The sequence below is a fragment of the Pyrus communis genome, chromosome 8, assembly GCF_041283825.1.
Source record: "Pyrus communis isolate YQ-2024b chromosome 8, ASM4128382v1, whole genome shotgun sequence".
Classification (NCBI taxonomy): domain Eukaryota; kingdom Viridiplantae; phylum Streptophyta; class Magnoliopsida; order Rosales; family Rosaceae; genus Pyrus; species Pyrus communis.
Genome location: NC_142572.1, coordinates 21,909,275 through 21,936,202, shown reverse-complemented (window position 1 = coordinate 21,936,202; position 26,928 = coordinate 21,909,275). Strand labels below are relative to the sequence as shown.

At 38.2% G+C, this 26,928-nt stretch overlaps 4 protein-coding genes across 5 annotated transcripts; 1 reads left to right on the top strand and 3 right to left on the bottom strand.

Moving 5' to 3' along the window:
- Nucleotides 1–194: 194 nt before the first annotated feature.
- LOC137718647 (zinc-finger homeodomain protein 2) lies at nt 195–2,404 on the bottom strand. Its single transcript, XM_068458197.2, has 2 exons — nt 2,021–2,404; nt 195–1,743 (listed from the first exon to the last, which is right to left on the bottom strand). Exon 2 carries the CDS (start codon nt 1,588–1,590, stop codon nt 544–546), a length of 1,047 nt encoding a protein of 348 aa, XP_068314298.1. The 5' UTR covers nt 1,591–1,743; nt 2,021–2,404; the 3' UTR covers nt 195–543.
- A 6,585-nt stretch (nt 2,405–8,989) lies between these two features.
- LOC137717443 (alkylbase DNA glycosidase-like protein mag2) lies at nt 8,990–12,555 on the bottom strand. 2 transcript variants are annotated; one of them, XM_068456819.2, is made up of 2 exons: nt 11,201–12,555; nt 8,990–9,314 (listed from the first exon to the last, which is right to left on the bottom strand). In XM_068456819.2, the coding sequence occupies exons 1-2, from the start codon at nt 12,316–12,318 to the stop codon at nt 9,293–9,295; spliced, it is 1,140 nt and encodes a 379-aa protein (XP_068312920.1). In that variant the 5' UTR covers nt 12,319–12,555; the 3' UTR covers nt 8,990–9,292. The 2 variants fall into 2 exon arrangements, with proteins under 2 accessions (XP_068312920.1, XP_068312921.1); XM_068456820.2 differs by having other exon boundaries at nt 8,990–9,367; nt 11,201–12,540.
- Nucleotides 12,556–17,031: 4,476 nt separating this feature from the next.
- LOC137718843 (sugar transporter ERD6-like 6) lies at nt 17,032–21,301 on the top strand. Its single transcript, XM_068458375.2, has 18 exons — nt 17,032–17,390; nt 17,577–17,639; nt 17,738–17,827; nt 17,904–17,963; nt 18,056–18,121; nt 18,211–18,276; nt 18,375–18,450; nt 18,744–18,808; nt 18,910–19,002; nt 19,109–19,189; nt 19,298–19,382; nt 19,634–19,680; nt 19,770–19,832; nt 19,928–19,987; nt 20,075–20,140; nt 20,234–20,293; nt 20,425–20,539; nt 20,793–21,301. The coding sequence occupies exons 1-18, from the start codon at nt 17,199–17,201 to the stop codon at nt 20,903–20,905; spliced, it is 1,461 nt and encodes a 486-aa protein (XP_068314476.1). The 5' UTR covers nt 17,032–17,198; the 3' UTR covers nt 20,906–21,301.
- Nucleotides 21,302–22,666: 1,365 nt separating this feature from the next.
- Nucleotides 22,667–25,621, bottom strand: LOC137718842 (3-ketoacyl-CoA synthase 4). Its single transcript, XM_068458374.2, has 2 exons — nt 23,754–25,621; nt 22,667–23,103 (listed from the first exon to the last, which is right to left on the bottom strand). The coding sequence occupies exon 1, from the start codon at nt 25,320–25,322 to the stop codon at nt 23,772–23,774; it is 1,551 nt and encodes a 516-aa protein (XP_068314475.1). The 5' UTR covers nt 25,323–25,621; the 3' UTR covers nt 22,667–23,103; nt 23,754–23,771.
- Between the last annotated feature and the right edge of the window lie 1,307 nt (nt 25,622–26,928).

Below are 26,928 nucleotides of genomic sequence, written 5' to 3'. Positions count from 1 at the left end.
CTGCTGTTTTCAAACTTCGTGTCTCTTTACTAATTGTTTAACACGTATCTTTTAACTTAATAAAACTTCGTATCTCTTTTGTAATTACTTAACATGTGTCTTTCAATTTAAGAAAAAGTTAACAGTGTTATCACAAAAATAATAAGGTTATTAGTGCTAATCTTTTGTTAAGTTAAAAGACATTTAATAAGCAATTAGAGAAGAGACACGAGGATCGAGGACCAGCACGCGACCCAACTTTTTATCCATCAAAGTGTGGCTACAATTGAGACAAAAAAAGACTTGCAACATAACTCCTGGATATAGAAAACTACTTCAAAGTCTTCCTCATCCATGGCATGGCAAAACTAATACGATAAGATCTTGTTAAACAAGAAATTAAGCCGAATAATTAGAGCAATAACAAAGTCCTCCCTTCACTACTGACGAACGATAATCATGCAGATATCTGATCTAGCTAACGCTAGGAGCCTAAGCCTGTTTCATGTTTATACAAATCTCACTTAATTAACACTTAAGCTTAATACTAGACTTAATCTCCCCTTAATCTTCAGCTGCTGCCCCTCCCTCCCCTCCTTCTCCCTCCACGTTCTTAAAAGACAGACCTGTAGCTATGGCATTAGTAGTAGCAGCGACGTCACCCTGCTTCTTAATGGTGTTTTTGTTGTTATGCATCCAAACCCTAAGCACCTGCCTCTTCACTCCCACCTCCGCACAAAACCTCTCCACCTCCTCCTCATCCTGCTTCTGAATTCTCCACCCAACCTTCTCCCCAAACTCCATCATCCTCTCCTTCTGCTCCACCGTGAACTTTGTCCGAAACCGCTTCTTAGACGAAGCAAACGGCGGGACAGTTCCCTCAAAAGCATTCAGATCCTCGCTCGAACTCTCCGTCCCTCCTCCGCTGCTCCCGAACGCCACGTTCACAGGCTGGACAATCGGAGGCATCGCGTACTTCTGATGGTGGTGGTGGTGGTGGTGATGGTGCAAAGCCGAGGAAGGCGAAGGCAGCGGCGGCGGAAGCTGAAGCGGACTCAACATTCTGCTCGACCTTCTCGACCCGGGACTGAAGGCCGCCGTCTCCCCGTCCACCTCCTTGCGGTGAAAGTTGCGGTGGCAGTCGCACGCCGCACATTTCAAAGCCTCCATCGTCCCCTCCTCGCCGCTCGGCATGAACTCTCCGCAGCCGTCGAACACATTACCACCAATGTTCGCCGCGTGGTTCTTGAGGCACTCTCTATACCTAACAACTTTTGCCAACGACTTGGGCCCCCCACCACCGCCACCGCCACCGACTCCGGCTCCCTGTGGGGCCACCGGGGTCCCGGATAGGGCACGATCCGGATCTGGGTCGCGGATCAACGGCGGCAACGGGATAGCAGCTGGGTGGTAGTTGTCTAGGGTTTGGTGCTGGTGATGAGGAGCAGTGGCAGAACCGTAATTCCCAGTGCCATTGTGAATCCCAACTCTTCTCTTTTGCTGGTGATCTGCTGCTGCCGCTGGCGACGGCGATGATTCTTTGGTATTTAAATGAGCATAGCTTAGCGAGCCTGACGTCCTCATTTCGTTATCTTGTGCCCTAAAATCCATGGATTTTTTGATTTTCTCTCACAAAAACACACAATCTTCAATAATTTAATACCAAAAGCTGTCACAAAAGCATCGTCTCATTGATTTCAAACGAGTATTTGTGTACTTTCTTGGGGTGCCGAGTCCTCCTCTTGTTAATTAATCTCTGCTGTTCTAAAATAACAAAAAGAAAAACACAAAAAGGCAGAAATATGTTTCAAATATATGACAAAATTAGAAGCCATATATATAGCTATGTAGCTAAATCTTTAAATGTATATCCATCCTGCTCCTAGTATATATAATCTTGTCTCGAAGTTAGTACTAAATATTAGGGTGCTAATCCCACCAAAACCCATGTCGTAATTTTCAACTGTTCTTCTAAAAACACAGCTTTATGGAGAGAGAGAGAGAGAGAGAGAGAGAGAGAGAGAGAGATGAAAGTACTCACAGTTTGTAAGAAAGAGAGAGAGAAACAAACAGCTGCAACAGCATATTTGGCATGACTGCTTGAACATCTATATGGTTTTAGAGAGAGAGAAAGAGAGATAGAGCTAGACAGCTGGGTTTGTGCTGGGTTTAGGCTGGGTTTGTTCTGGGTTTAGAGCTGGGTCCATTGCGATGTTGGTGCTTCTGTGCTTCCAACAAGAGACAGGTTGGTTGCTTGTGGTGAGGCCAGTGGGAGGGATAAGAGTCCAACCAAACCAACTAGTATACCAAGTAAAAATAGAGAGAGTAGAGAGAAAAACTGGAGAGAGAGAGGAGAGGAGTGGGAGGGAGGAGGGGTGCGTAGTGTACTACACTGCACACACTGGCTTTCTCCCTTTGCAAGTTTGCAGATTACAAAACAACCGACAACGTCATGTTCAGACCTCTCCCACGCCCTGCCACAGTAGGACCCATCCCTTACCCCTCAACCCCTTCCTCCCCCTTCCATTATTGCCCCTGTTTTTGCCATTTCTTATCTCAACACACCTCACCTCTCAAATGACCCAAACTTGCCCATTTCCAGCAACCTTTTGATGCGACGTAAGCTTTGCCTTTGATGATCGTCACTTTTTGCTTAATGTTTCCTTAATTAAACACATACGAAGAAGACTAACCAACTTTTTTTTTATAGGCCATAAGGATACTACTGATTGATTGGTCAAATTATGATTTGAGCTGTTGAATGGTTTGAGCAACGACTTTACATATATATATATATATATATATAGGAAATCTTTAACAGAAGAGAGATTTTTTATTTTTTATTTTTTAAATGAAGTTTAGTTGTGGGGTTCACACTACATCGAACTTTAATGATCCGAACTGTCTATGTTTCAAGTTGTACCTTATAAATCATCCTTGCAAAATATTAGCCAAATCAGATATGTTTAAGACATCTAATTGGGTTCAAATAAGTTAACAAATACTTTGTTATATAAGAAACAATGAAATTTTATCTTGATAATTAAATAGGCAAATAGTTTCGGATTGAATTGAATTTTTGCAAGAATGATTTATGAATAGAGACTTACAAAATAGACAGTTCGGATCGTTGAAGTTCGATGTAAAGTGAACCCCACACCTAATCCTCATTTTTTGAAAAAAATGAAAATCCCTTTGCATAAAGGGCCTGATATGTATAGTCTATGTAGTTTTCGTTGTCGCAGTTTACAAATCAACTTGTGAGAGTGACAATGCGAGGGTAATTGGACTTTTGGATTTGTAAATCTTATCTCTTACTAGCTATACATATTATAATACAAACAACTAATTTATCTTAAACAATTACAGTGATCAATAAGACAACTCAGATACGAATAATCTTCATGTGTTAGCAATGACACAAAACACATGTTCGAAATTTGACAAATAACTCAAACAGTACAAACACCACGAACGTGCACTTCCTGTGCTACATTTGTTGAAATTGTAAAGAGATTAAATCATGATCCCTGAAATGCAACAATTAAAGCTTGTATTTTGCTAATTGTTGCAATTCAAGAATGACGACTTAGTCTTGAACATTTTTTTCTAGACAAATTAACGTGCAGTGACAATGTGAGGAAAAATTAAACTTTTCAAAGGTGTAAATATTAAGCTTTCTTAGTTATACATATTGTTGTGTAGACAAATGATTTACATGAAACAATTAATCACAAATATCCGACGCGAATAACGTAGCCCATATGTGAATAAAGCTTCATACACTTACTAATATAGTACAGACAACTTACTTATCTAAATTGATCATGGTGATTGAAAAAGGCAGATCAAAAGCCAATAGATCTTCATACACCAATTATAATACAAACACCTGGCTTATCTAAAGCAAACACGGTTATCGAAAAGACAGCTTAGACATGAAAAAATATGCATTCATCCGTTATAATACAGACAACAGACTTGGTTAAAAAAATTATGGTAATAAAAAAAAAGATAGCTAAGATACCAATAAGTCTTTATTTGTCCGTCATAATACAAACAACTGATTTACCTAAAACAATCACTGATTGAGAAGATAGCTCAAACACAAATAAATCCTCATACGCTCGATATAATACAAGCAAATGACTAATTACCTCAAGCAATCAAGTAATTGAAAAAGACAGCTTAGATGCCAATAAATCTTCATGCAACTAACTTACCTAAAACAATTACGCGGTCAAATTGCATCCATACTTTCATATCTAACTGATGTGGGTTACAATTAATAGGATTATTCCATGCAAAAATAACTAAACAAAGAAGGGTGAAAGTGAAAAGTACTGTTAAAGTGGTCTTGTCGTTTTTCCCTATCTCTCTTCTGTCTCTTTATCTCTCTTAATTTCAGTCTGTCTTTCACTAACTCTGTGAGTCTGATTCACATTCAGAAGCATCAAGGAGCTGAGGAATTGAAAGGGCTAGCGTGCGGCCTTCTGCAACGCTCTGATCTGATCATACAACCACGCTTGCCCCAACCAAATCCAATACCATTGCCTTTCCTTTCTCTCATGCAATCGAAGGCTCCCTCCCTCCCTCTCTCTCTCTCTCTCTCTCTCTCTCTCTCCCCACGTCTTCCTTGGTACTTGCCTTTCCCTCTGCGATAGCTACCTGCTGCTACTATTCATCTGTTTTTCTTTTCTTTTCCCTTTTTTCAGTCCAGCTTTCCCACCAATTACGCTCAAATTTTTTTTTTTTTTCTTCCTTAAAAAATTAATTTCAGACTTGAATTTTAATGCACCTTATATGTTTTAAGGAACAGAAATAATGGAGAAGATGAATACGGAATCTGTCCTTCTATTTTTTCTGGTCAGTGATATGTTCCTTTCTTAACCAAACTAAGCAGTAAAAACAGTAGCTTTATTATTATCCGGTAAATTAGAAGTAGAACGCACAAACACATGTAGGTTTCATTTCGGTATAAAAAATGTGATAAGAGTAACATTTTTGGATAAATTAAGTCACAATGATTGTACCTCCACAATAGATTACTGGCATAAAAGTTACCACAATGGTTTAGTGACATCTTCTATATTTGTAAGTGTAAAATCTTAAGCTCAACTTAAGTAGATATTAAATTCGATACTAAATAATGATTTGACTCATTGTGCGACTTAATGTTTATGTTTTTTATTTTTCGAAACAATACTTTATAAGTTTGGGATAAATTATTTAATTAATTACTATTCAAATGTTTATACATGTGTTCGACACAACTAATATGTGATAAATTCAAAACTCATGTATTATAATATAAATGTGTATATAATATCACATGTGATCCTAACAATTATGCACATAAAAAGTTTTTTAAATTCTACATTTTGGAGGAAAGATCCTAATTTTCGAGAAATTTTTTAATATGCTAAAAATAAGATCGGTACATCAAGTGTCATAATACAAGTAGTTGATTTTTTTTTAAGTATCCAATCACTTGTATTATGACTTTAATTCACCCGAGACATCTTTCCGGCAAACTGAAAATTCTCTTCTAATTCTTCCTACTACTTCGTTACCTGATGCTACTTCCATGGCTCACAAATTTAACAGGACGTTACTCAATTATGTTAGGCACGTCAGGAGTGTGATTATTTAGATACAAAAAGAGAAAACAATATCTAATAATAGCATGCTGCAAGCATGACTTCCATAACTATAACTCCTCCAATTTATCTGCAAGGTATTTTACAGAATTTTAGGTCTGAAATAAAAGATTGTTATCCTTGGAGTAATTTTTATTTTTTGATCGACGGCCCTTTCATTTGGCACCAATGAATCATTACGGTCAACTTTCGCTAAAGCTCAACGGGTGACTCTTGTAGCTAGTCTTCCTTTTGTCTTTGCACTCGAGAAGTGAAATTTAGTTTAAGTTACACAACAAGGAGTTAGCCATAATATTTTGGTATTGGATTCACCTCTCATTGGAGACAAATCTAAAACCTTTTTTGAGAGAGGGTTTGATTAAGTCATACAATGGATAACCTAATTTAGTATCGAATTCGTCATCTTCGAGATTCGAACATAAGATCTCTAATTTACAATTAAAGATGAATACTACCAGACCGTAATACTAAACATTTAAAACCTTTTACTTACAAATCAATGTAAATATCACTAGACCCTGAAGGTAAGCGGGAATAGTCTCCAAGTTCAGGAAAATAATTGATACAAACCTTAAACACGCCGTTTCATGTTTTGCCACTGAATCACTGATCAACGGGTAACTGAAGAGGTCCTACACCCTTAAAAAAAGGGGTAACGGTCCTACAAATGTGGGCCCGAAAGATTAAAAAATATACAAAGCGTAAAAGCCCAACTCGTATAGTCAAACAAAAGCTGTGAGATCTAGTCTTTCAACGGTTCTATTGGGTCCACGGCCCACTATTTTTAATATTAGATTATTGATACAACCACCAATCACTATCAACCTGGGAGACAGATAGGGCCAATTACAGATTTTGTCACTCCTGGGGTCGTATGCAATTGATAATGATGTATTTTCCAAAAGGGCATTTGGGTCCTAAAGTATTAATTATTGATTAAGGTTGGGGTAAATTACACAAAACTACCTTAATTATTGGTCTCACGACATTAACAATGTCATACCTCATCTTTAGAATTTGGTCTAATGTTATACCTTCCGTTAGCTTGTTGTGAATTTCTCAGTTAAATGCTGACGTGGCTTAATCCGGAACCCACTTTCCATTAAAAAATTATTAAAAACTAAAAAAAAAAACGTTAGCTTGTTGTGAATTTCTCAGTTAAATGCTGACGTGGCTTAATCCGGAACCCACTTTCCATTAAAAAATTATTAAAAACTAAAAAAACAAAATCATTTCATATTTTTTAAATATTAAAATAATAAAAAAAAGTTATTAAAAAAAAAAAAAAAAAAAAAAAAAAAAACCTCATTTCGTTCCCCCCCCCCCCCCCCCCCAACTCTCTCTTCTCCCCCATCTTCATCTTCTTCCCCCTTCCTGCAAAGAAGGAAAAAAAAAAAAACCCAGTTTGTCTTCCCCCCTCCCCACCCCCTCTTCCCCCCTCCCCACCCCCTCTTCTCCCCTCCCCATCCTCTTCCCTCCACACCCATTCCCCCGATTTTCTCTATGCCCAGGTTCTCCACCCACATAATTGACCTGGCGAAGGTTTCCCGATTCCACCTCAAACGGGATCTGGGTTTTTTTTTTCTTTTTGGGTTGCAGGTAGTGGGTGCGAGGGTGGATGCGGAGGGTTTAGAAAAGACGGGAGGGGGGAAGAAAGGAAGGGGGTCGGGGAAGATGAAGATGAGTTTTTTATTTTATTTTATTTTTTTTTGGATTGCAGGAAGGGGGAAGAAGAAGATGAAGATAGGAGAGAATAAAGAGAAGGGTGGGGGGTCGGGGAAGGGGATGAACTGTGGTTGTTTTTTTTTTTTTTTTTTTTATAACTTTTTTTTATTATTTTAATATTTAAAAAATATTAAATGATATTTTTTTTAGTTTTTAATAATATTTTTTTTAATTTTTTAATAGAAAGTGGGTCTTGGATCAAGCCACGTCAGCAAATTCACGCCAAGCTAACGGAAGGTATAACATTGGATCAAATTCTAAATATGAGTTATGATATTGTCAATTTTAAAAGATGAGATATGATAGTGTTGTGAGATCCATAGTTGAGGTAGTTTTTTGTCATTTACCTTTACGGTTATTTATGGTGATAACTTACCTATTTTGTTAATCACTTAGCACTACAGTTTACGATGTATTTCTGCAGATGTAAGTAGAAGATTTTAAATTTAACTTTGTGAATAAAGAGTATGGTACTAAATTATTGTACCTAGTCTATTGTGTGAATAACTTAAATTTTTATTATATAAAAAGATAAATGAAATCTTCTTCCTTCTTTTTTTTTTTTTTTAACAAACTATAACTGTAGTTGGTGAAATTGTTAGTTTTTAAGGAGAAAAGAGGGTCCGTAAAGATCGAACCCTCACCAAGATGCGTAGGCATCATTGCTTTCCATCACTGCGATCAAGAATCATCTGCAAAAGAAAAATAAAGTTAAACTTGCGACTTCTTTCGTCATAGCACTAAATTAGGTTTTTGAGTTTTCTTTGTGACATTCAATACTAGACATGGCTATGGTTATGATAAGATTCTCAAAATTTGTATGCACTTACAAAAGGACACGCATTGCATTATTACCAAATCATGTCAGAGTAAAACTATCGTGTTCTGACTTGTCGAGAAAAAATTTATCTGTGTAAATATTTCACTAAAAGTACGAACTAGTTAGTATTAGAAAACTCATCAACCTTATTCTAACATATAATTGTTGGTTTAATTTATGGTATATTCTCTCACAGAAAAGATTGCAACGAGGGACGAATTGAAGCATTTGATCAGAGCGAAAGAAAGATCTCCTTCCTCCCTCACGCCCCGACGCCTCAAGGAGCATCACGCTTGATCAAAGAAAAACAAAACGAAAAGGCGTCGGGGCGGCGGCGTAAAACTCGGTAATTTCCAATTGTAACTAATGGGGTGACCCAAATGATCCATGAGCTTGGGGCCTTCCGGACATCATCACAATTTCCACTTTTTGATCATTTGGGCACAAAACATGAAGATCATTGGCATCATCCTCAAAATTTTGAATGCAGAATTGGATCGAAACATCGTGAAGGCACCGGTACCTTAGCATTAGCGAGCAACCGTGAGAAGCCGAATGCAGAAAAAGACTCCTCACTGAAGCTCATCATGTGTAACAGAGAAGCAGACTGCAAAAACACCATTAGTCTTGTCCCTCGAAATTTAGTTAACAATATGCGTAAGGAACAAAAATGCACAAGGGCTGTTTTGGATACTAGGGCAAAATCTAAAGCAGCTAAATTATGGCCTCAGATGGTGAATCTACACCCACGCCGAGTGCTGGATAGCATCCACAGGTGAAGGGTGTTTTCCATGTCTACTGAACCTGCAGGCGTAAAGGCATTGATGCATTGCATTCTATCAAGTCCTACAAGAAGTCCCGTCGCCCACTTAGAATCGATGTTTTCTAAATTGAAGACGATAAAACAGAGCACAGACAGAGTATTTATTCAATCCCAAAACATAATTACTGAATAGGGTTCAACACACTCTGATCCTTGGAAGGGCTTGAATGTCACAGAGCTTCCGGCAGCAAAATTTCCACAGGCGAACTATATTCTTGCACTGCCCAAGCTGAGTTTAAAAAAAGATGGCGGATGGACCAACAAACAGCTCAATTCCACTCCCGATCAAGGTCCCCAGGTACAGGCCCTGCATCACATGGCATGGAAAAGGATAGTTCACCGTGAATGCATGCCCCATTCCTTCCATAAAAAGCAAAACAATTAAAAATTTTACATACATACATTTATTTCATCAAATAGCTAAATACGACGAAAACTGAACTATTGCTAAACTAATCCAGAGTTCATACTCAAAATAACAGTTACAGAAATCGGTGGTCACTGCAATCAAATAACAAGCAACAAAGAAAAACTGCAAATGTTGGTGCATCATGTAATATTGGTTCTAGAAAATCTACCACTACTACCCGCTGAACCAGATACAGGGACAATAAGAAGAGATTTTCGCAGAAGACTAGAATACAAATAAAACAGGACCCACAAGCAATGTTAAACCAATAGTTCTTACTATCGTGCATGGTCCTCAATTAGATTATATCGACCAAAAAAACTCTTAGGGCTCTCAGCCTCTAAGAAATTTCTTCACAATAAACCAATAGTAACAAAAACTGGAGAACGGCACAACTAATAGCATATATTGGTCAAAATCCTAAAACCATCAACAAAAGAGAAAACTTGCAAAGACCTGCTGACAACAGTGATGGCTGTAACTAGTTCTTCTACTTCTATACACCTTTACCTCTTTGGAATACTATGGCTCTCACTGAGAAACTACAAACATATTTCATAATTCATAGATCAGGAAAAAAAACCAAGCAACTAAGCTGATGTGGATAGACTGGGAAACAACCTACGTATGCTCCTCAAGTGTTCCAAGATGAAGAAAAGGAGCTGATACATTAAGAGGCTGAAATGGTAGAGGAAATACTTTGGGGTCTCAATAGGGAAAGGTTTGGTGTAAAGAAAGGGAATTGACGAACACATTCTGATATATTTCTATGGCAAAAAAATTCCAACTTTCGCATTTTGGATAAATGCGGAAGCGCTGAAATGGAAAATACATTAAATTCAAGCGTAGAAAGAAGTTGTGGCCTATTTGAGATAATACAGAAGTAAACAAACTTGGGATAGTACATGGAGAATAAAAGACAAAGAAAGCTCAGTTTTTAACCTTTCCATTTAAAGGCATTCACGTAACGTTTATCAAACATGTAACTATTAAAAGCATTCACGTAACGTTTATCAACATAGCTACATTTTATAAAATCTATGCCTACCATTAAAACCCAAAAGAAAGAGTGATTGTTATCTTCTTACATTTAGCATGATGTACCAGGGCATGTTTACCTTCTGTTTCAGTGGAAGAAAGTAAATTTGACCTAAAACTAAATTTCGCATAACATGTTGACACGGTTCTTTTAACAAAGGTAGAAGTGGCCGAATTTCCTTTCGCTTCTCCATTACGCCAACAAAGAGACACATGTTGTAACGTTAACTAAATGCCCTTAGCTCTAGGTGGTTTTTCAATCAAACAAGCATGGAGGGAACATGAGAGATGAGTGTCGAAGGTGTACAGAATCTTCGAAGTTTCACTTGCTTCGCGCTATGACAATGTTATAAGCACATAACAAAACAGGCAACGTGTTACAAAGTAGTAGGGAAGCACAACTTCAACAATAGCTCAACTCTACAATTGAACACGAAATTACAAAGAATAACAAGTTGATCTAAATAAATAAAATAAAAAAAACGCTTCAGCAACGATCGGGCATGCTACACTCCCAGAGTAAGACATAGTTCCGAGAAAGTGAAGCGCAACTTCAACATTGTAATATTCTCAAGCAAACACAGTAATCATTCAATAAGTACAAGACCCGGCATTTCGAGTGAACACTCCTAAAAGACACTAAGCACAAGCATCAAGCAAATGGATTTATCTGGGTATTAATTAAAGTGAAAGGGATTAAAATTTATCTGGGTATTAATTAAAGTGAAAGGGATTAAAATTTATACCCAATATTAATAAGACTGCTGAAGGAATCCATAAGCTGCTGTTGCTGGGGATGCTGCGAGTGCTGCTGCTGCTGTTGTGGCTCCTGCTGCTGAAGCTGCTGTGGTCGCAGACTCGCACCGGCCGCACTCGAAGGAGCCCCATTTGATTCAGAAAATCTCCACATATACATCGTCGCTACTGACCGGTAAGGCCGCCACTTTTCGCACAGATGCTCCATCTGCGACGGCCGAGGCAGCTCCTCAAGACTGTACAGAAGCTGAACACCTTTTCGGATTCCGAGGTCGTTGATCGGAAGCACATCGGGCCTGTGCAGTGAGTTAATCATGAACATGTGCACCGACCAAGACCCGATCCCGTTGACCATCGTCAGCATTGTGAACAACGATTTGTCGTCCATATTTACAATCGCCGAGTCCGATAGAATGCCGTTCTGGTACTTCCGCGCCAAGTCGTGGAGGTAACTCGCTTTCCGGCCCGAAATTCCGATTTGCCGGAGCTGCTGCGGCGTCTGGGCGAGCACGGTTTCGGGTACGACGCAGGCCTCGCCGCCGCACAGCCCGATGAAGCGCGTGTAGATCGACGTGCCGGCCTTGTACGCGAGTTGCTGGTAGAGAATGCTGCGGGTTAGGGCAAGGAAGGGGGTGTGGAAGTTGTCGAAGGTCGGCCGCGGGTGGAGGTCGATCAACGGAGCCAGGAGCGGATCGGCGTTTCGGAGATAGCGAATCGCCGTCTCGATCTCTCCCTCGCAGGAGAGCGGCCGCGCTACAATTTTGGGCGCCGAAACGGTGCGCTGCGGAACGGTCTTGATCTTGGAAGCCTTGGTGGCGGCGACAGGTTTGGGGGCTTCCGGTACGACGACGATTTGAAGGGAGGAAGCGGGGTCGGCGCTGTCGGGCGAGAGCTTCCGGATCTTTCGGGGGCGGAAGGGGATTTTAGAAGGTGGGGAAGAGGTCTTGGACGGAGCATTGCTCAGCTCGGTGGGCGTGGGGCCGACTTGGGCGATTGTGGTATCGTCGATGGAGTCATGGTGCGGCGGCAGCTTAGTCGGAGTCGGAGCTTGAGTCGGAGTCTGGGGCTGGGCTTGGGTTTGGGTTTGGCCCTGGGTTTGCTCGCCCATATGTGGTGAGTGTGTTTCAAAACGAATGGGTGGGTGGGTTGACTGATTATACTTGCGGCGGTCGCGGTGGAGGAGTGCGCGGTGGTTTAGGAGGAGGATTGAATTGAAGACATCGGAAAATTGGGAGTGTTTGTGTAGAGAGAGAAAGAGAGAGAGAGAGAGAGAGAGAGAGGAGTGCAGTTTAAGAATTGACTAACGAGTTTCCGAACGAGTTTAAGGGACAAACTCAGAAGTCATAACTCACTCGGACTAAATATCCCAACCAAATTTTGGGCAAGTAAGCTGTAGATTGGGCCTTAAACATCCCAATTTAACAGGCTTAAACCTAAAGGTCTTGTCCTAAACCGGACTAAATCAATTTCTGGCCCATTAGTTAGACTTTCTAATGATGTAAGGGGTGCAACTCGACGGGTTGAACGGTGTAGATGGTCAACCCAAACCTAACTTAACATTCACGATTTGGATTTGGGTTGGATTTGAATTTATGCTGGGTTTATTTAAATTCAGGTTTCAATTGAGTTTGGGTTTACTTAGATTGGGTTTTTGTTTATCCAACTTTATCGAGTTTAATCTTATAACAGCTTGTTTTGCAAGACTATTTAAATTTTGAATCAAACAACATCAATACTAGCTGAAATTTAACTTTACACATCATCATTCATGCAAAAGTAAACCCAATAGTGTGGAGTCCATTTCTAATGTTTCTACCATGGAAAGTTAAAATTAAAAAAGAATACTAAAGTTTCAACTAAAAGAAACGTAAGAGTAATATTATCATTCATTCAATGAAACCAACAACAAACTTCAAAGTCATCCTAGAACTTGTACGAACTTATATAATATGAAACAAGATGGATAATACATGCATGAGAGAACTTGGGTTGAGGTTGTGTGTTTGGGAGAGTTTTTATTTCATTCTGACCCGCCTAATCAAGTTTGAAACCAAGTTTGGCATGGATGAATTCAGGTTGACCTAACTCAAATTGCACCCCTACTTGGTGTTACTAACATATGTTTTTTTTTTTTTTTTTTGAACAACGATATTATCTATACTAAGGGGGAAGGGGTAGACTAAGCTTCACAATGAGCTAGCAATAGTGTGGTTCAAATTTTCCTTTAGTAATAATTAAACATAAGACTTTTTACTTACAAGTAAAGATTAGTAACAACATGTAGTGATGTATTAAACTATGGATAGATGACAAAACAAATATATTAAAGACATAAGATAATATTAATAAATAAATATAAACCTTATAACATGTGAAGATTTGTAACAACATGTAGTGATGTGAATGTCATACGAAATTTTATAAATAGAAGTGAAAAGTTTACACATGCGATTCTCATGCAAGGTGGTGCAGTTAAAAATAGTGGTTTTAATTTCAAATATCATCTCCTTGGCATAAAACTTAAAAAAATAAAAAAGGAGTTTAAAACTCGTTATATTATGACCAACGCCATAATACTTTTGTGTTATGTGTACATTTTTGTTCATATAATTTGTATCATTAATACGAAACACCATAATAACGACAAATCCGTAGTATAAAGGTCGTCCTCGTGTTACTATATCTATCGCTTCTAAAAGGAATAAAATGAAAATTGAAAGAACCTCACTAAAACAGTAAAACCATACAGCATATTACCAAAACTACACACACGTCACCAAGTAATTGACGACGCCCTCGTTCATCGAAGAATTGGACCAAACCAACTACCGGTGACAAATGTACGGCTACTCCAAAATGTTTGGTATCCACTTGCACCGTGCGTGCAAGTAAATTCGGAAGATGATCCTTTTTAGATTCACTTTGTAGAGATTCCTAACTGTTCATCGTATATCGTATAGTCAATTTTTGTCAGGTACTATTTGTGTTTAATTTTAAATAAAAAAAAGTCAAATGATTTCTGATCGCATGATGCATGATGAATGGCTAAGATTTAAGGATCTCTAGGATCCTCATAATTTGGATCAAGATGGGATCCAAATCCAGTAAATGCATTAACAACTTTGTTCCTGCAGTTAAAAAAATTTATTTTCGTACTGTTATTTTAAAAAAAAATTTTTAGCGAAATTTGTTTTTGAGATACGTATAATGCATCACTTTGATTCCCGATAATAAAAATTGATAGAAATGATCCTTAAGTTTGTCCACCATAAATCATTTTAGTCATTCCATGAAAGATCTGTCAATATCCTTGTTAAGTTGAAGGGTTGGACAAAAAGGCCCTTAAAAATATGGTCACATGGTCCTTTCACGTAAATTTAATGAGGATATTGACAGATTTTTCACATAATGATAAAATCTATGGTGAACAAACTCAGAGATCAATTTTTATCGATTTTGATTGTCACATACCAAAATGAGAAGTTATGCCAATTTTATAAATCATTTTAGCTAAAAAGCCTTTATTTTTTTTCAATCTTAAGATTGATAATTATAATAAACTATATCAATTTACACATGAGTCTCAAACATAGACGTTGATTGTGATTCTTTTGGAATGATGCCTCTCAAACTGAGGACTGTTAGGTAGAAGATTAGAACTGACAAATCAAATTGATTAAACCAAAATTGTAATCACCTTGTATTATTTTTTTAATAAGTTAAAAATTGTTTGTGAATTAGGTGGAATTTCTGATTAAACAAAAACAATAGGGTCGAAATTAGTAGATAAGTTTAGTAGCATGCAAAAGCACGTGGATTGACTGTTTTTATTTTTATTTAATTGGTAGGTACAAAATAAATAATTAATAATAATTGAAGGAGAAGAATCCACTAGCTGAAAGAGATATCTGCAAGTGCAGCTTGATGAAATCCAAGGGACGGGCAATGATATACCACTGGCCTACAATTACAAATATCAACAAATTAAGGATTGGTTTGGGATTTAAAATTGATTAAAAGTAATTTTAAAGAAAATATTTATGAGTTTTAAAAGTAAGTGTTTCCAGCGAGAAACATTAGTTATGTGTTTTTATGTAAGAAGCACTTCAAATATTTTTGCAAAATTCACTTGCGATTTTACTAAAATATTTTCACAAAAAACAAATCCTGAACATGAACCCTAACATTTCAATTAACATGACTTCGATTTAATTAACATTTAAAAAGATAATCTCTATCAACAAAATCAAAATCCTTCTAAATTTGGTGGGAGAATATAATTGACACACACTTGAAAGCTATAGAAAATTCCAAAAATATATTTTGACAAATAAACATGAAAACATCACCAGATTTCGAGGTTATAAATTGGGAGAAAATTTTCAATAGGACAACTTGATCAACCAATTGATCCGATTATACTTGCAAGGAGTGACATTGGGTGCATGGTGAGTTGTATGTACATGATTTTGAAAATCTCCAATGGGGAGGGCAAATTCCTCTATAAATATGTTCGATCTGATCAATTGTACAAAAGATCAAACCATGTGCATAGTGAGTGGTACGGATATAAAGCTGAAATTTTAGGAAACTTTAATGAAAAGCTCCCGATATTGTTTATTTTAACGAAAAATCACATTTTTACACTAAAATGTCAATCCTGCTACTGTTCACTTTACCATTTATTTTGTCCTTATCGTTAAAACTCAAAGTTTTCAAGCCATTTTCATTAGTTTTTCTTAAAATTTATACTACATTTTCATTAATTTTTCTTAAAATTTATACTAATAGAGGGGACGCATTCTCTTATATTTGACCATCCAAATGATCAAGCTACCATATCAAAATTCTTTACCAAATAAACAATTAGACACATACTCAACATAAAAATTAACTTCGCATAATGCTAGAGATGCCAACTAATATGTATGTATTTTGTTTATTCTTATTCAAACACACTTTAAACCTGATTATTCACCAAAAAAGTAAAAAATATCATATTACATGCCATATCAATTTATAAAAAAAAAAAATTAAGATAGTAATTTGGTAACTATTTTTTGGTCCTAAATCTAAATTACTTATTAACAAAATTATCACATTACATCGCGGTTGTTTTTTTGTTTTTAAATCTAAATTACTTATTAACAAAATTATCTTTGTCAATCAAAAATAGAGAAAAGAAAATTTAATCTTCTACTACAATATAAAATCACGAGCAATAAATTAAGGGTATTGCTATCTACACACTTATTTTTACTTCTCACATATTTCTCTCAATTTTCGATGGTTAGATCAAATAAATTGAAGAAAATCAATGACCAAAATTACCCAGGGTGAATAGGAAGTAAAAATGAGTGGTGAATAGTAATATCTTAAAATAATTTCTCACAAACCAAATTTTACAATTTTTTTTAAAACCTCGCCCATATATAATATAAAAAGGGATCCTCTCCAGATCCCTTCTCCCTAATCCTCCTTATCAAACAATCTGGATCCTTGAAATTTGATTCAACAACTAAAGTTATTATAACTTTTAGAGTGAATATCTGTTTTAGATAGGGATCTGAAGATGATCCCTTTTCATATAATCCTATTAAAAAAAAAAATTCTCTCCTTCACTTTCACGTTCTATCACTCTCCTTCTCTCCTTTCCATTTGAAAAACAAAAATAAAAAAAATATTCAGACACTCAAAGTGTGAATGACGAGGCCACGAGGATTGAGGGCTAACATGTTGTTTCACACAACGACGTGGCAGAAGGAGAGCACGGTGGCACAGTCATCCCACGAGACTAGTGGTAACGACGAGGATTACAGTTGGACATAAATCACGGCAGTCGCACAACACGAAAAAACATCCCATTGGCTATCCATCTGTTTTTTTTTTTTTTTTTTTTTTCATTGGCCATTTCATCGACCACCTTCCGCGCGCGGCGACAAAGCTCTGTGTCTCTCTCTGTTTCTCTGATCGGAGAAGGCGAGAAAAATGAGTTTCCGGGACGACAATGAGGAGGGGAGGGGAGATCTCCGGAAGCCCTTCCTCCACACTGGGAGCTGGTACCGCATGGGTTCCAGGCAATCCAGCATGATGGGCTCGCAGGTGATCCGTGATAGCTCCATTTCTGTTGTCGCTTGCGTCTTGATTGTCGCTCTGGGTCCTATCCAATTCGGCTTCACCGTAAGCACAGCTCTTCTTCATCTTCTTCAATTGTTTTCCGCCATTGGAGAGCCTTGAGCTATTGGGTTTTAGAGACGCTGAGCTTTTCGATTGCAGAGAGCTCACAAAAACAGAAACTTGAGCTCGATTTTACTTTCTTTGTATTCATATCTGCTGAATTATGAATCGCATTTTTGGGTTTTGCAGTCTGGATATTCATCTCCGACCCAGTCAGCAATCATCAAGGATCTTGGACTTACAGTATCAGAGGTTCGAATCTCAGTGTTTCTGCGTATTGGGTTGGTTTTTTTTTTTTTTTTTTTTTTCATTTAATTTAGTTTCTTACTATTTTTTATCATCTGGTTCAGTATTCGCTTTTCGGTTCTTTGTCGAATGTGGGAGCTATGGTTGGAGCCATAGCCAGCGGTCAGATTTCTGAGTATATTGGGCGCAAGGGGGTAGGATTCAATCACTTGTTATTTTCCTTATTACGCATCTTTGTTTAATTCTAATCCGGGGTTTTGCTAATTACAGTCTTTAATGATCGCGGCTATTCCTAATGTTATCGGTTGGCTTGCCATATCATTTGCCAAGGTGAGTTTTCGTAACTTATCCAAGTCTATTGGAAAGTAGACTTGTGAAGAATGCAGTCAGGAACATGCTGTTTGATATCATTCTTTTTGCAGGATTCTTCTTTTCTCTACATGGGAAGGTTGTTGGAAGGATTCGGCGTGGGAATAATCTCCTACACGGTAATTTCGAGTTGTTTCAAGTGTTTCTGTTGTCGAAAAATGTGTAGTGTGGAACTGTGAGAGTACTGATTTGGTTGGATCATTGCTAGGTGCCGGTATATATCGCTGAGATAGCACCTCAAAACTTGAGAGGTGCTTTGGGTTCAGTCAATCAGGTTGGCTTTGTTTAGTAGCTAATTCTTACTGCGAGTTAACTGTTAGGAGTTACTAACGTCTGTTTCTAATCAGATTGTTTAAAATCCTTCTTCTGTAGCTCTCTGTAACGATTGGGATAATGCTGGCTTATCTGCTTGGACTTTTTGTTCCATGGAGGATACTTGCAGTTCTGGGTAATCTTCATAAAAAGTAACCGTGGTGTTCACATCACTTGTTTTTACCTCTCATGGATGTAGTACTTTCATAAACTCAATTTATTTGGCAGAATTATGAATTCGTTTGCTTGCTAAAGGTAATTAGAAATTTGAGTACATAAAGGACATCTTATACGATCTTTGAGGGAACACGTCATGCTATTATTAATTACTTTCAGTGAAAATTCAACTTCTTATCCTCCTTTGAGGAAGGAAATTAATTATTTGTGTACACTACTAACAGAAGATTTATGTCCGGGTAAAATTTTCAGGAATATTGCCTTGTACGATATTGATACCTGGGCTCTTTTTCATTCCAGAGTCTCCTCGATGGCTGGTAAGTTCAAAACCTCTTGATCACAGTTAGGAGGACCTAGTAGTAAGTTCACAAAAGCCTCTTGATCACAGTTTTGTCTTTTTTGGTTTTGATCTCAACAGGCAAAAATGGGTATGACAGAGGATTTTGAAGCTTCCCTGCAAGTTCTTCGAGGATTTGATACTGATATCTCGGTTGAAGTCAGTGAAATCAAGGTACAAAGCCATAATTTCCTGATAATGGCATTAAAAATATGCTATGACCATATCACTCTTTGGAAATTCAGCTATGTAAATGATTTCCTTGGTGTGTACTGGGCAGAGGTCTGTGGCATCATCAACCAGAAAAACAACAATTCGGTTTGCAGAACTTAAACAAAGAAGATATTGGCTTCCTTTAATGGTATTTGCTATAGTCCAAAAAAGTTGATTCTCTAATTTACTGTCCTCTAGTCCAAAATGTGATCTATATGTCGAAACCTAATTGTTTTCACAAACTGTTGCATTGCAGATTGGAATCGGTTTACTTGTTCTTCAACAACTAAGTGGAATTAACGGCATTCTATTCTATTCCAGTACCATTTTTGAAACTGCCGGTAAGTTGCCCCTCATATATGAAAGAATATAGTTGGGATGCTCTACGGAACCATATTAATACTTTCATATCATTTGTTACTTGTTTCCTTTGACACACGAGGCACCAGGAAGTGTGTATATGTACATCCTTATTATTGTGTATTTAGCACACTCATAGATACCTGTATTACATGTACATAGTGAAAGGCTGACTTGAAGTCAGATTTATTTTAATCTGAAATTGTTCTTATTAGTTTTAGTGTTTGAACAGGGATTTCGTCAAGTAACGTAGCCACAGTTGGTCTCGGTGCTGTTCAGGTACAGCAAGAAGATAACTTCAGAATTTGTTTCTTCTCTCACTCAATATTCTCAGTTTGTAAACATAACAATAATTTGTATGCATTTAGGTCATAGCGACTGGCGTGACTACATGGTTGGCGGACAAAGCAGGCCGTCGTCTTTTGCTTATTGTGAGTTTGACGTCTTTTTTTCCATTGTCAATATTGAGTCACTTCTATATTATCTGTTTGGATTAGATGGAGAAAAATCACTCTTTTCATTGTAGATCTCATCTGTTGGAATGACAATTTTCCTCCTCATTGTTGCGATAGCATTCTACATAAAGGTATTGAATCTATCGTATTTGTACAAATTTCTTAAGGCTATGTGCTTCTTTTGCGTATATTCTCAAAAGGAATTCCACTGATCGCAGGATTTTGTCGATGTTGATTCAAATATTTATAGCATATTGGGCATCATATCAGTGGTTGGAGTTGTGGTATGTTTATATTTTTAATATCACAAGTCAAAGGACGGTGCTTCTTCTTTTTTTCCTATACGTAATTTCCATTATCTCACACTGGTTTTGCAGGCCATGGTAATTGCATTCTCTCTGGGTTTGGGAGCTATTCCATGGTTAATAATGTCCGAGGTATGTCAATGATATAGTTGTATCAGTTGTCGAGTTTTGAGTCTTGCATCGAGCACGAAATTTTTAATCTTATAACTTGTTGCTGAATATTGTTTTGGAACATCTAATAAATTGTGAATTTGGCAATGCAGATTCTTCCAGTTAATATTAAAGGCCTTGCTGGAAGCGTAGCAACACTTGCCAATTGGTTCGTAGCCTGGGTGATCACGATGACGGCAAACTTGCTACTGGAATGGAGCAGTGGAGGTGTGTCCCCTCTTCTCTATTTCTCTATTCTCTGTCTCCTTCACTATAGCCGGTAACATGTCCAAATAAAACTGTGATTACATCCCAAATAATTCGGTCGAGCACCCCACTTATTGAAATGAATCAATGACGATGTCGCTGCTGCTGCTCTTGCTGTTATTTGCCCTTTTTCCCTCCTTGGTTGTACTGTTTAGTAGTTTTGTTCCTCTGTTACTTTTTTTCAGGCTAACATCTTTGGTTCCACTTTCAACAGGAACCTTCACCATTTACATGGTGGTGAGTGCTTTCACCGTTGTATTTGTTGCCATTTGGGTTCCGGAGACAAAGGGGAGAACTCTGGAAGAGATCCAAACATCCTTCAGATAAGTTTTTCTTTACCGTTCTTTCGTACAACTTGCTCTCTTCTGTTGCAAGAAACCAGTTCTGCAGTCCCATTTTGAGATTATCCCACGGGAACTGTACAAAGCGTGCAGTTTTCGTGACATTCTTCGGCCAGCACTTCGTGTTCGGTTGCTACATTCATTGCTTGTTTTGTATCTTTCAATAGATAGCTGTAAACTCACAGTTTTCTTATAGTTTTATTGAATTCATAAACTTTCTATCGCCCTCGATGTAGTTCTTGTATGTAAGAACTCGACGAGCTTCCATGTCTTCTCTGCCGGCAGATTTCTTCCGTCGTGAAACCTTTCCGGTTTTATATTCATGCCGGCGTAAAGATTTTGAATTCACAAAGACGAGTAAAGGGTTTATTTGTCATTGCAATTCATATCATGTTTTTCCATGGTTTAGTAGATGTTGGCGGGCAATTTGTAATGTGACTATTGTCTTTAGGACAACTTTAGGTTACTAGTCTGGGATACCGCCACTTGGGATTATTGGTCTGGAATACTGTCATTGGGGCGTAACTTTGTGAACGAGAGACACTGATAAAAATGACAGCAAACTCTAAAATTTGTAGGTTTTTTTGCCAAAATGGTCTCTAAGATTATAATAACCCCTCACTTTGGTCTTTAAGATTTAAAATTGATAGAAGTGATTTATGAGATTGTTCACCACCAATCATTTTTTTCCTTATGTGAAAAATATCTGTGAATTGAAGTAACCACCATTTGAAGTGAAGGAGTTGATTTGACAAAAATACCTTCAATTCAACGGAAATTTTCCACGAAAGGATCAAAATGATTGACGGTGAACAATTTCAGGGACTTCTTCTATCGGTTTTCAATCTTAGAGATCAAAATGAGGAGTTAGGCCAAATTCAGAGACTTTTTTTTAACTAAAAAACCAAATTTGTATTCTAATTTTAGGTTTAAATAGCCAAATCCCTTTTTTGGGGTTGTCTTGTTGACAAAATTCTATAGGCATGGGCATGGACAGCCTGCCCTACACATCACATTCAGAACACCACTGGAATAAATGGGCCTAGGCCCAAAGGTCCACTATTACATCTAGTTTGTGATTGGAATAACTGGGAAGTAATTGAGCAATAGTCCCCAACTTATCTACGAGTTATACTTTTAGCCCCCCAACTCATTTTTTTAGTTCATTTACTCCTTCAACTCGACCATGTTTTGCGCATTTACTACTGCTGCCGGCTTTTTCTGTAAAACGTATGGGTAAGAATGCAACTTTCGGATTATGTTCGGTGCTCCAAATTAACATTAATTTTTCACAATGCGATTCCCACTCTTGCATCCCAAATGAGCAAATACCCTGATATGTTACAGTAACAGTATACACTAACAACGCCATCACATGCTTCCCAACTTTCTCACATGGCACTCCATTACTAATTTAAAATACCGCTGCAATGTCACGCTTTAGGGATAAGAGATCATGATAAAATAGTGCAGTCCATAAAACAATTTAAGTAGACTCTAAAATATGTACCTTTCCAAACTAATTCTTCGTTAAATGAATTTAAATTTCGAGATCTGTGTCTAAGAGAAGAATCTAGGGCATGTGCAGCCTCTGCACATATACCCTCCTTCCAATATCCATGTCTCATTGTCTCTATTTTGAATGTAAAGATTCGAAATTTATTTAAAAATAGGTATTTGAAGAGTTGAAATTAGGTAAAAGCATGTGCAACAGTTGCCCAATTTTCAGGATATAAGGTTCAGGATATAAGGGCATAAAAATATCTAATAGTCAATAATTGCAGCCAACATAGACTTGCACCACACATAATATGAAAAACAACAGCTAATGCCAACTAAATGCCATCCTCACAAAGTCAATATAACTTTGAAAGTAGAGTTTTGTCCAGTATGGACCTGCCCATAGCATGAACCAGGATCTATGGCCTTTGGATCCTTAGGCATTGGATCTTTCGCTGAGGATCCCGTGGCCATGGATTCTTGGTCCGTTCTAGAATTTCGTAGTTGAAATTCAGAAGGCAAGAACGAATGCACTATCTACTGAGATTTAAAACCTCACTGGTTACAGATATAGATAAGAACACCAGAAATAAACCTACTCAATTTCTTGTCATGAACTCTCTTCCTCTAGTAATTGGAGCAAACTTTGTGAACCATATCAATATAGCATATACAAGAGTACACCTAATTAGATCACAAGCACAAAGGATGAGTATGAAGATCGTCCAAAGTGCGTAAAATGCTAAAATGTATGATATATGCATTGGAAAATTATAAATTTCCTCACCTATAAGCAGAAAACAGTGCTACTATCTTCAAGTAATTGAATACAAAGTAGGTGTAATTCAGCAGTGGTTATGTTCATGTGTCTGTGATTTATCGCTAAGGTTTTTTTTTTCACATCGTGAGTCCAAAAGCCAAGAGTTCAACATCAGCAGAGTTTGTATAATGCGGTAACACAATCAGAATTTTACGGTCGACACAATGTTCATCTGAATGAATTGGTTTTATTGACTATTTAAGACAGAGGTCCTGATACAAGCTGAATTAACTAAATCGAAAAAGTAAACTCTAAACGCTAACATATAAATAGAGATACATCCAACATGGTAAATTGGAAGCATTCTCAATACAAAAATAAGCAATGCTACAAATTGTAACTTCCCTGGACAAACGACTGAACATATGCGAGAATCGAGCAGAGAAAAATCACAGTTTAACATCAAGTATCTAATACAACAAAAACCAAATAAAGTACAAGATCAAGAAGTGAAAAATGCAAGATAGAGTGGTTAGGCTAGTAATGACAGATAACTCTGAATGGAGAGTCTAACCAGAATGATGTTCTTGAGCTAGGAAACTACTTTCACAGGATACGTGTCAATGCAGTCTTCCCAAGGACCATTACGAGATGCCTTCACATTCCGAAGCGCCTCCCAGACCGCACTGTTACATTTAAAACCACTTCCAAAGGCAATCTGCCAGATACGATTGCCCCTGCGGATCCTCCCCTTGGCCTCCATGTACGCCAATTCATACCAAATGGAACTCGAAGAAGTATTCCCAAACCGGTGTAAAGTCATCCGAGAGGCCTCAACATGTATAGGCAGCAACTGCAGGTTCTTCTCCAGCTCATCAATCACAGCCCTTCCCCCGGCGTGTATGCAAAAATGATCAAACGCCAGCTTGAAATCTGGGATATAAGGCTTGACATTGGAATTGAACAGCTTCTTAACCACAAGCGATGAAAAGAAAAGAAGCTGCTCGCTTATCGGAAGCACAATAGGTCCCAAAGTGGTGATGTTGGTCTTAAGCGCCCCACCGGCAATTGCCATCAAATCTTTGGACAAAGACACACCGGTCTTCCCCTTATCATCCTGCTCCTGATAAACACAACGAAAAGCTTTATCATCCGCGCCACGATGGGTCCTCACAACATGAACAAGCTTGTACTTAGCCCGCCTCCTATCAACGGACTTATTGGAAAGCAAAACCGCAGAACCCCCAACCCGAAACAAGCAATTGGGTATCAACATAGACTTCTTATTCCCAAAATACCAATTCTGAGTAATGTTCTCAGTACTAACAACAACCGCATAAGTATTCCGATGGATTTGCAACAAGTCCTTAGCAAGATCGACAGCTATAACCCCAGCACTACAACCCATTCCCCCCAAATTGAAACTCCTAATATTACCCCTCAATTTGTACTTATTAACAATCATGGCAGAAAGCGACGGCGTCGGATTAAACAAGCTGCAATTCACAACGAGAATCCCAATGTCCTTTGGCTTCACATGGGTATTGGCAAACAGATTATCCAGAGCACCGTACATCACCTGCTCCGCCTCCTCCCTGGCGGCAGCCATCGACGGCCGGGGAGGGATGTAATGCATCGCCTCCGGGACATAAGTCTCCTCGCCGAGGCCGGAGCGCTCGAGAATCTTGCGCTGGAACTCGAGCGACGAGTCGTCGAAGTCCTGCGTAAGGCGGGAGTGCTCCATAAAGCGCTGGTACGGTGCCTTGAGGTGATCTGGCGGGCGGTAGCAGGCGTAATCGACCAAGTAAACGGGTCTGGGTCGGGTCACGATGTAGACGGTCAACCCGAAGACGAGGACGGCGGAGCAGATGATGACGGAGACGAGATTGTACTGGAGGTGGAGCCAGAGTTGTTGAATGTCGTAAATGTCCATTTGGGAGGCTTCGATTAGGGTTACGATAATCAACGGGATAAAGCAGAGGGTTAAGATATTAGAGATCAAGTAATGGTACCCTAATTTCACGTACTTGAGATTAACGCTCTGGAGGAAATCGGGGAGCCGTCGGGTTTGGTGAATCCGGACCCCGACCTCACCGCCTCCGCCGCGCGCGGTGGCGACATTGGTTGCTCCGCCTGGGTCCATGGCCGGTGGCTCCGCTTCTGGGGGGTATGTGAGAAAGGTCGTCGCTCTCTGTGCTTGGAGGGAAGCGAGAGAGAGCGTTTTGAGAGGGGTATTTATAAATGGATGTGGGCCATGTGGGGCAATGGGGTATTACCGTATTAATATAATTATGGTGGCGGCGGCGGCTGGTGTACGGCGGAGGACGGAGAAGTTGGAGATTCCCGAGCTCCTAAAGGGAGTGGGGAGGGTTTTTTGTGGTGGGAGATGAGATCACGAGTTGAGAAACGGGACAGCATGATTGACCTTGACGGTTAAATAACCGTTACGTCATACGTGGGAAAACTGGGGATATATAAATGGAAAGGACTCCGGATATTTTCTTTTTAATCCAGTAAATCAAGGTATTCGCGTCGTTGAAAATTGATTTAACGAATACAAACAGGGCACACTTTAAAATTTATAATAACTTTAGTCGTTTGATTAAATTTCAACGACACAGATTTCCTGATTTGGTGAATTAGGAGGAAATGATCCAGAGAGGATCCCTTTCCTATATAAATAGCTGGTTTCGGGTAATAAATTTTTCAGTGTACCGATAACACGTTTCAGTACACAAAGTGTTATTATATAAGTGGTTGGATATTTAACAAAAATTTTAATCACTTGCTTTATGATACTTGGAATAGCAGAATATGTTCTCGCACACTGAAAAATCTTTCATTCCCGTGACTTGACTAATCAAACGAAGATTTTATTTTTAATAAAAGTTAATTTTTTTATTTCTTTCATAAACAAATTTCTTTGGGTAACCTTTTTCAAAACAATTTTTTATTTTTTTTGGTGAAGTTTTTCAAATCAAATTTAGATAAGCAATGGCTCTTGCATTATAGAGATCACAATGGAATAAGACTTTCTTACATCCTCTAACATCATTACGTCATCTGAATCGATAAGACACTGTCATGTATGCTAATTAAATTGTATGAAAATTGCGTTATTTATCCCGACGAAAGAGATTAGGTGAGATTTTATTTATAAAGGGATTAGGTAAGTGAAATTGCATATTTCAAAACTGTTTCAGATAAACATGAGCATCATCTATCGTTGACAAAAATGTGTGTTTTAAATTGAAAATAAATTGGGCTGTTAGGCTTAAGCTAATAATTCAAGTGCCAACAAAGTTCCTTTTCCTAGGGCCGGCCAGCTTAATAAAACTCTCTCTACCTAGACAAAATAAATATTTCAATTGTGGTTGGTGTCTTATTGATCAAGGATTGAGATCCCGCGGATCCCAAACCGAGACATTCAGACTACTTAATTTAATCACACAGTTCCATTAATCCATCCCATCGATCCACTTCACAAAAATCTAGAAACTTCAACGACCCAGATATCTTTCTCTCTTGAACAATCTATATCTCTCAGTCCGCTGGCAAGGTATGCAAAGATCCGGAGTGGATATCATTCCATTGTTCAATTTCCCTTTGTTTCTGGTTTCTTTATGTTGTAAAATTACACAATCACATGTAACTGTAACGTCTACATGTAGAGTCATTCCTACTTACAAACAAAACCGAACACGACATGATTGCAAAACACTTTTCGTTTTCTTTGTATAGTTTTACTT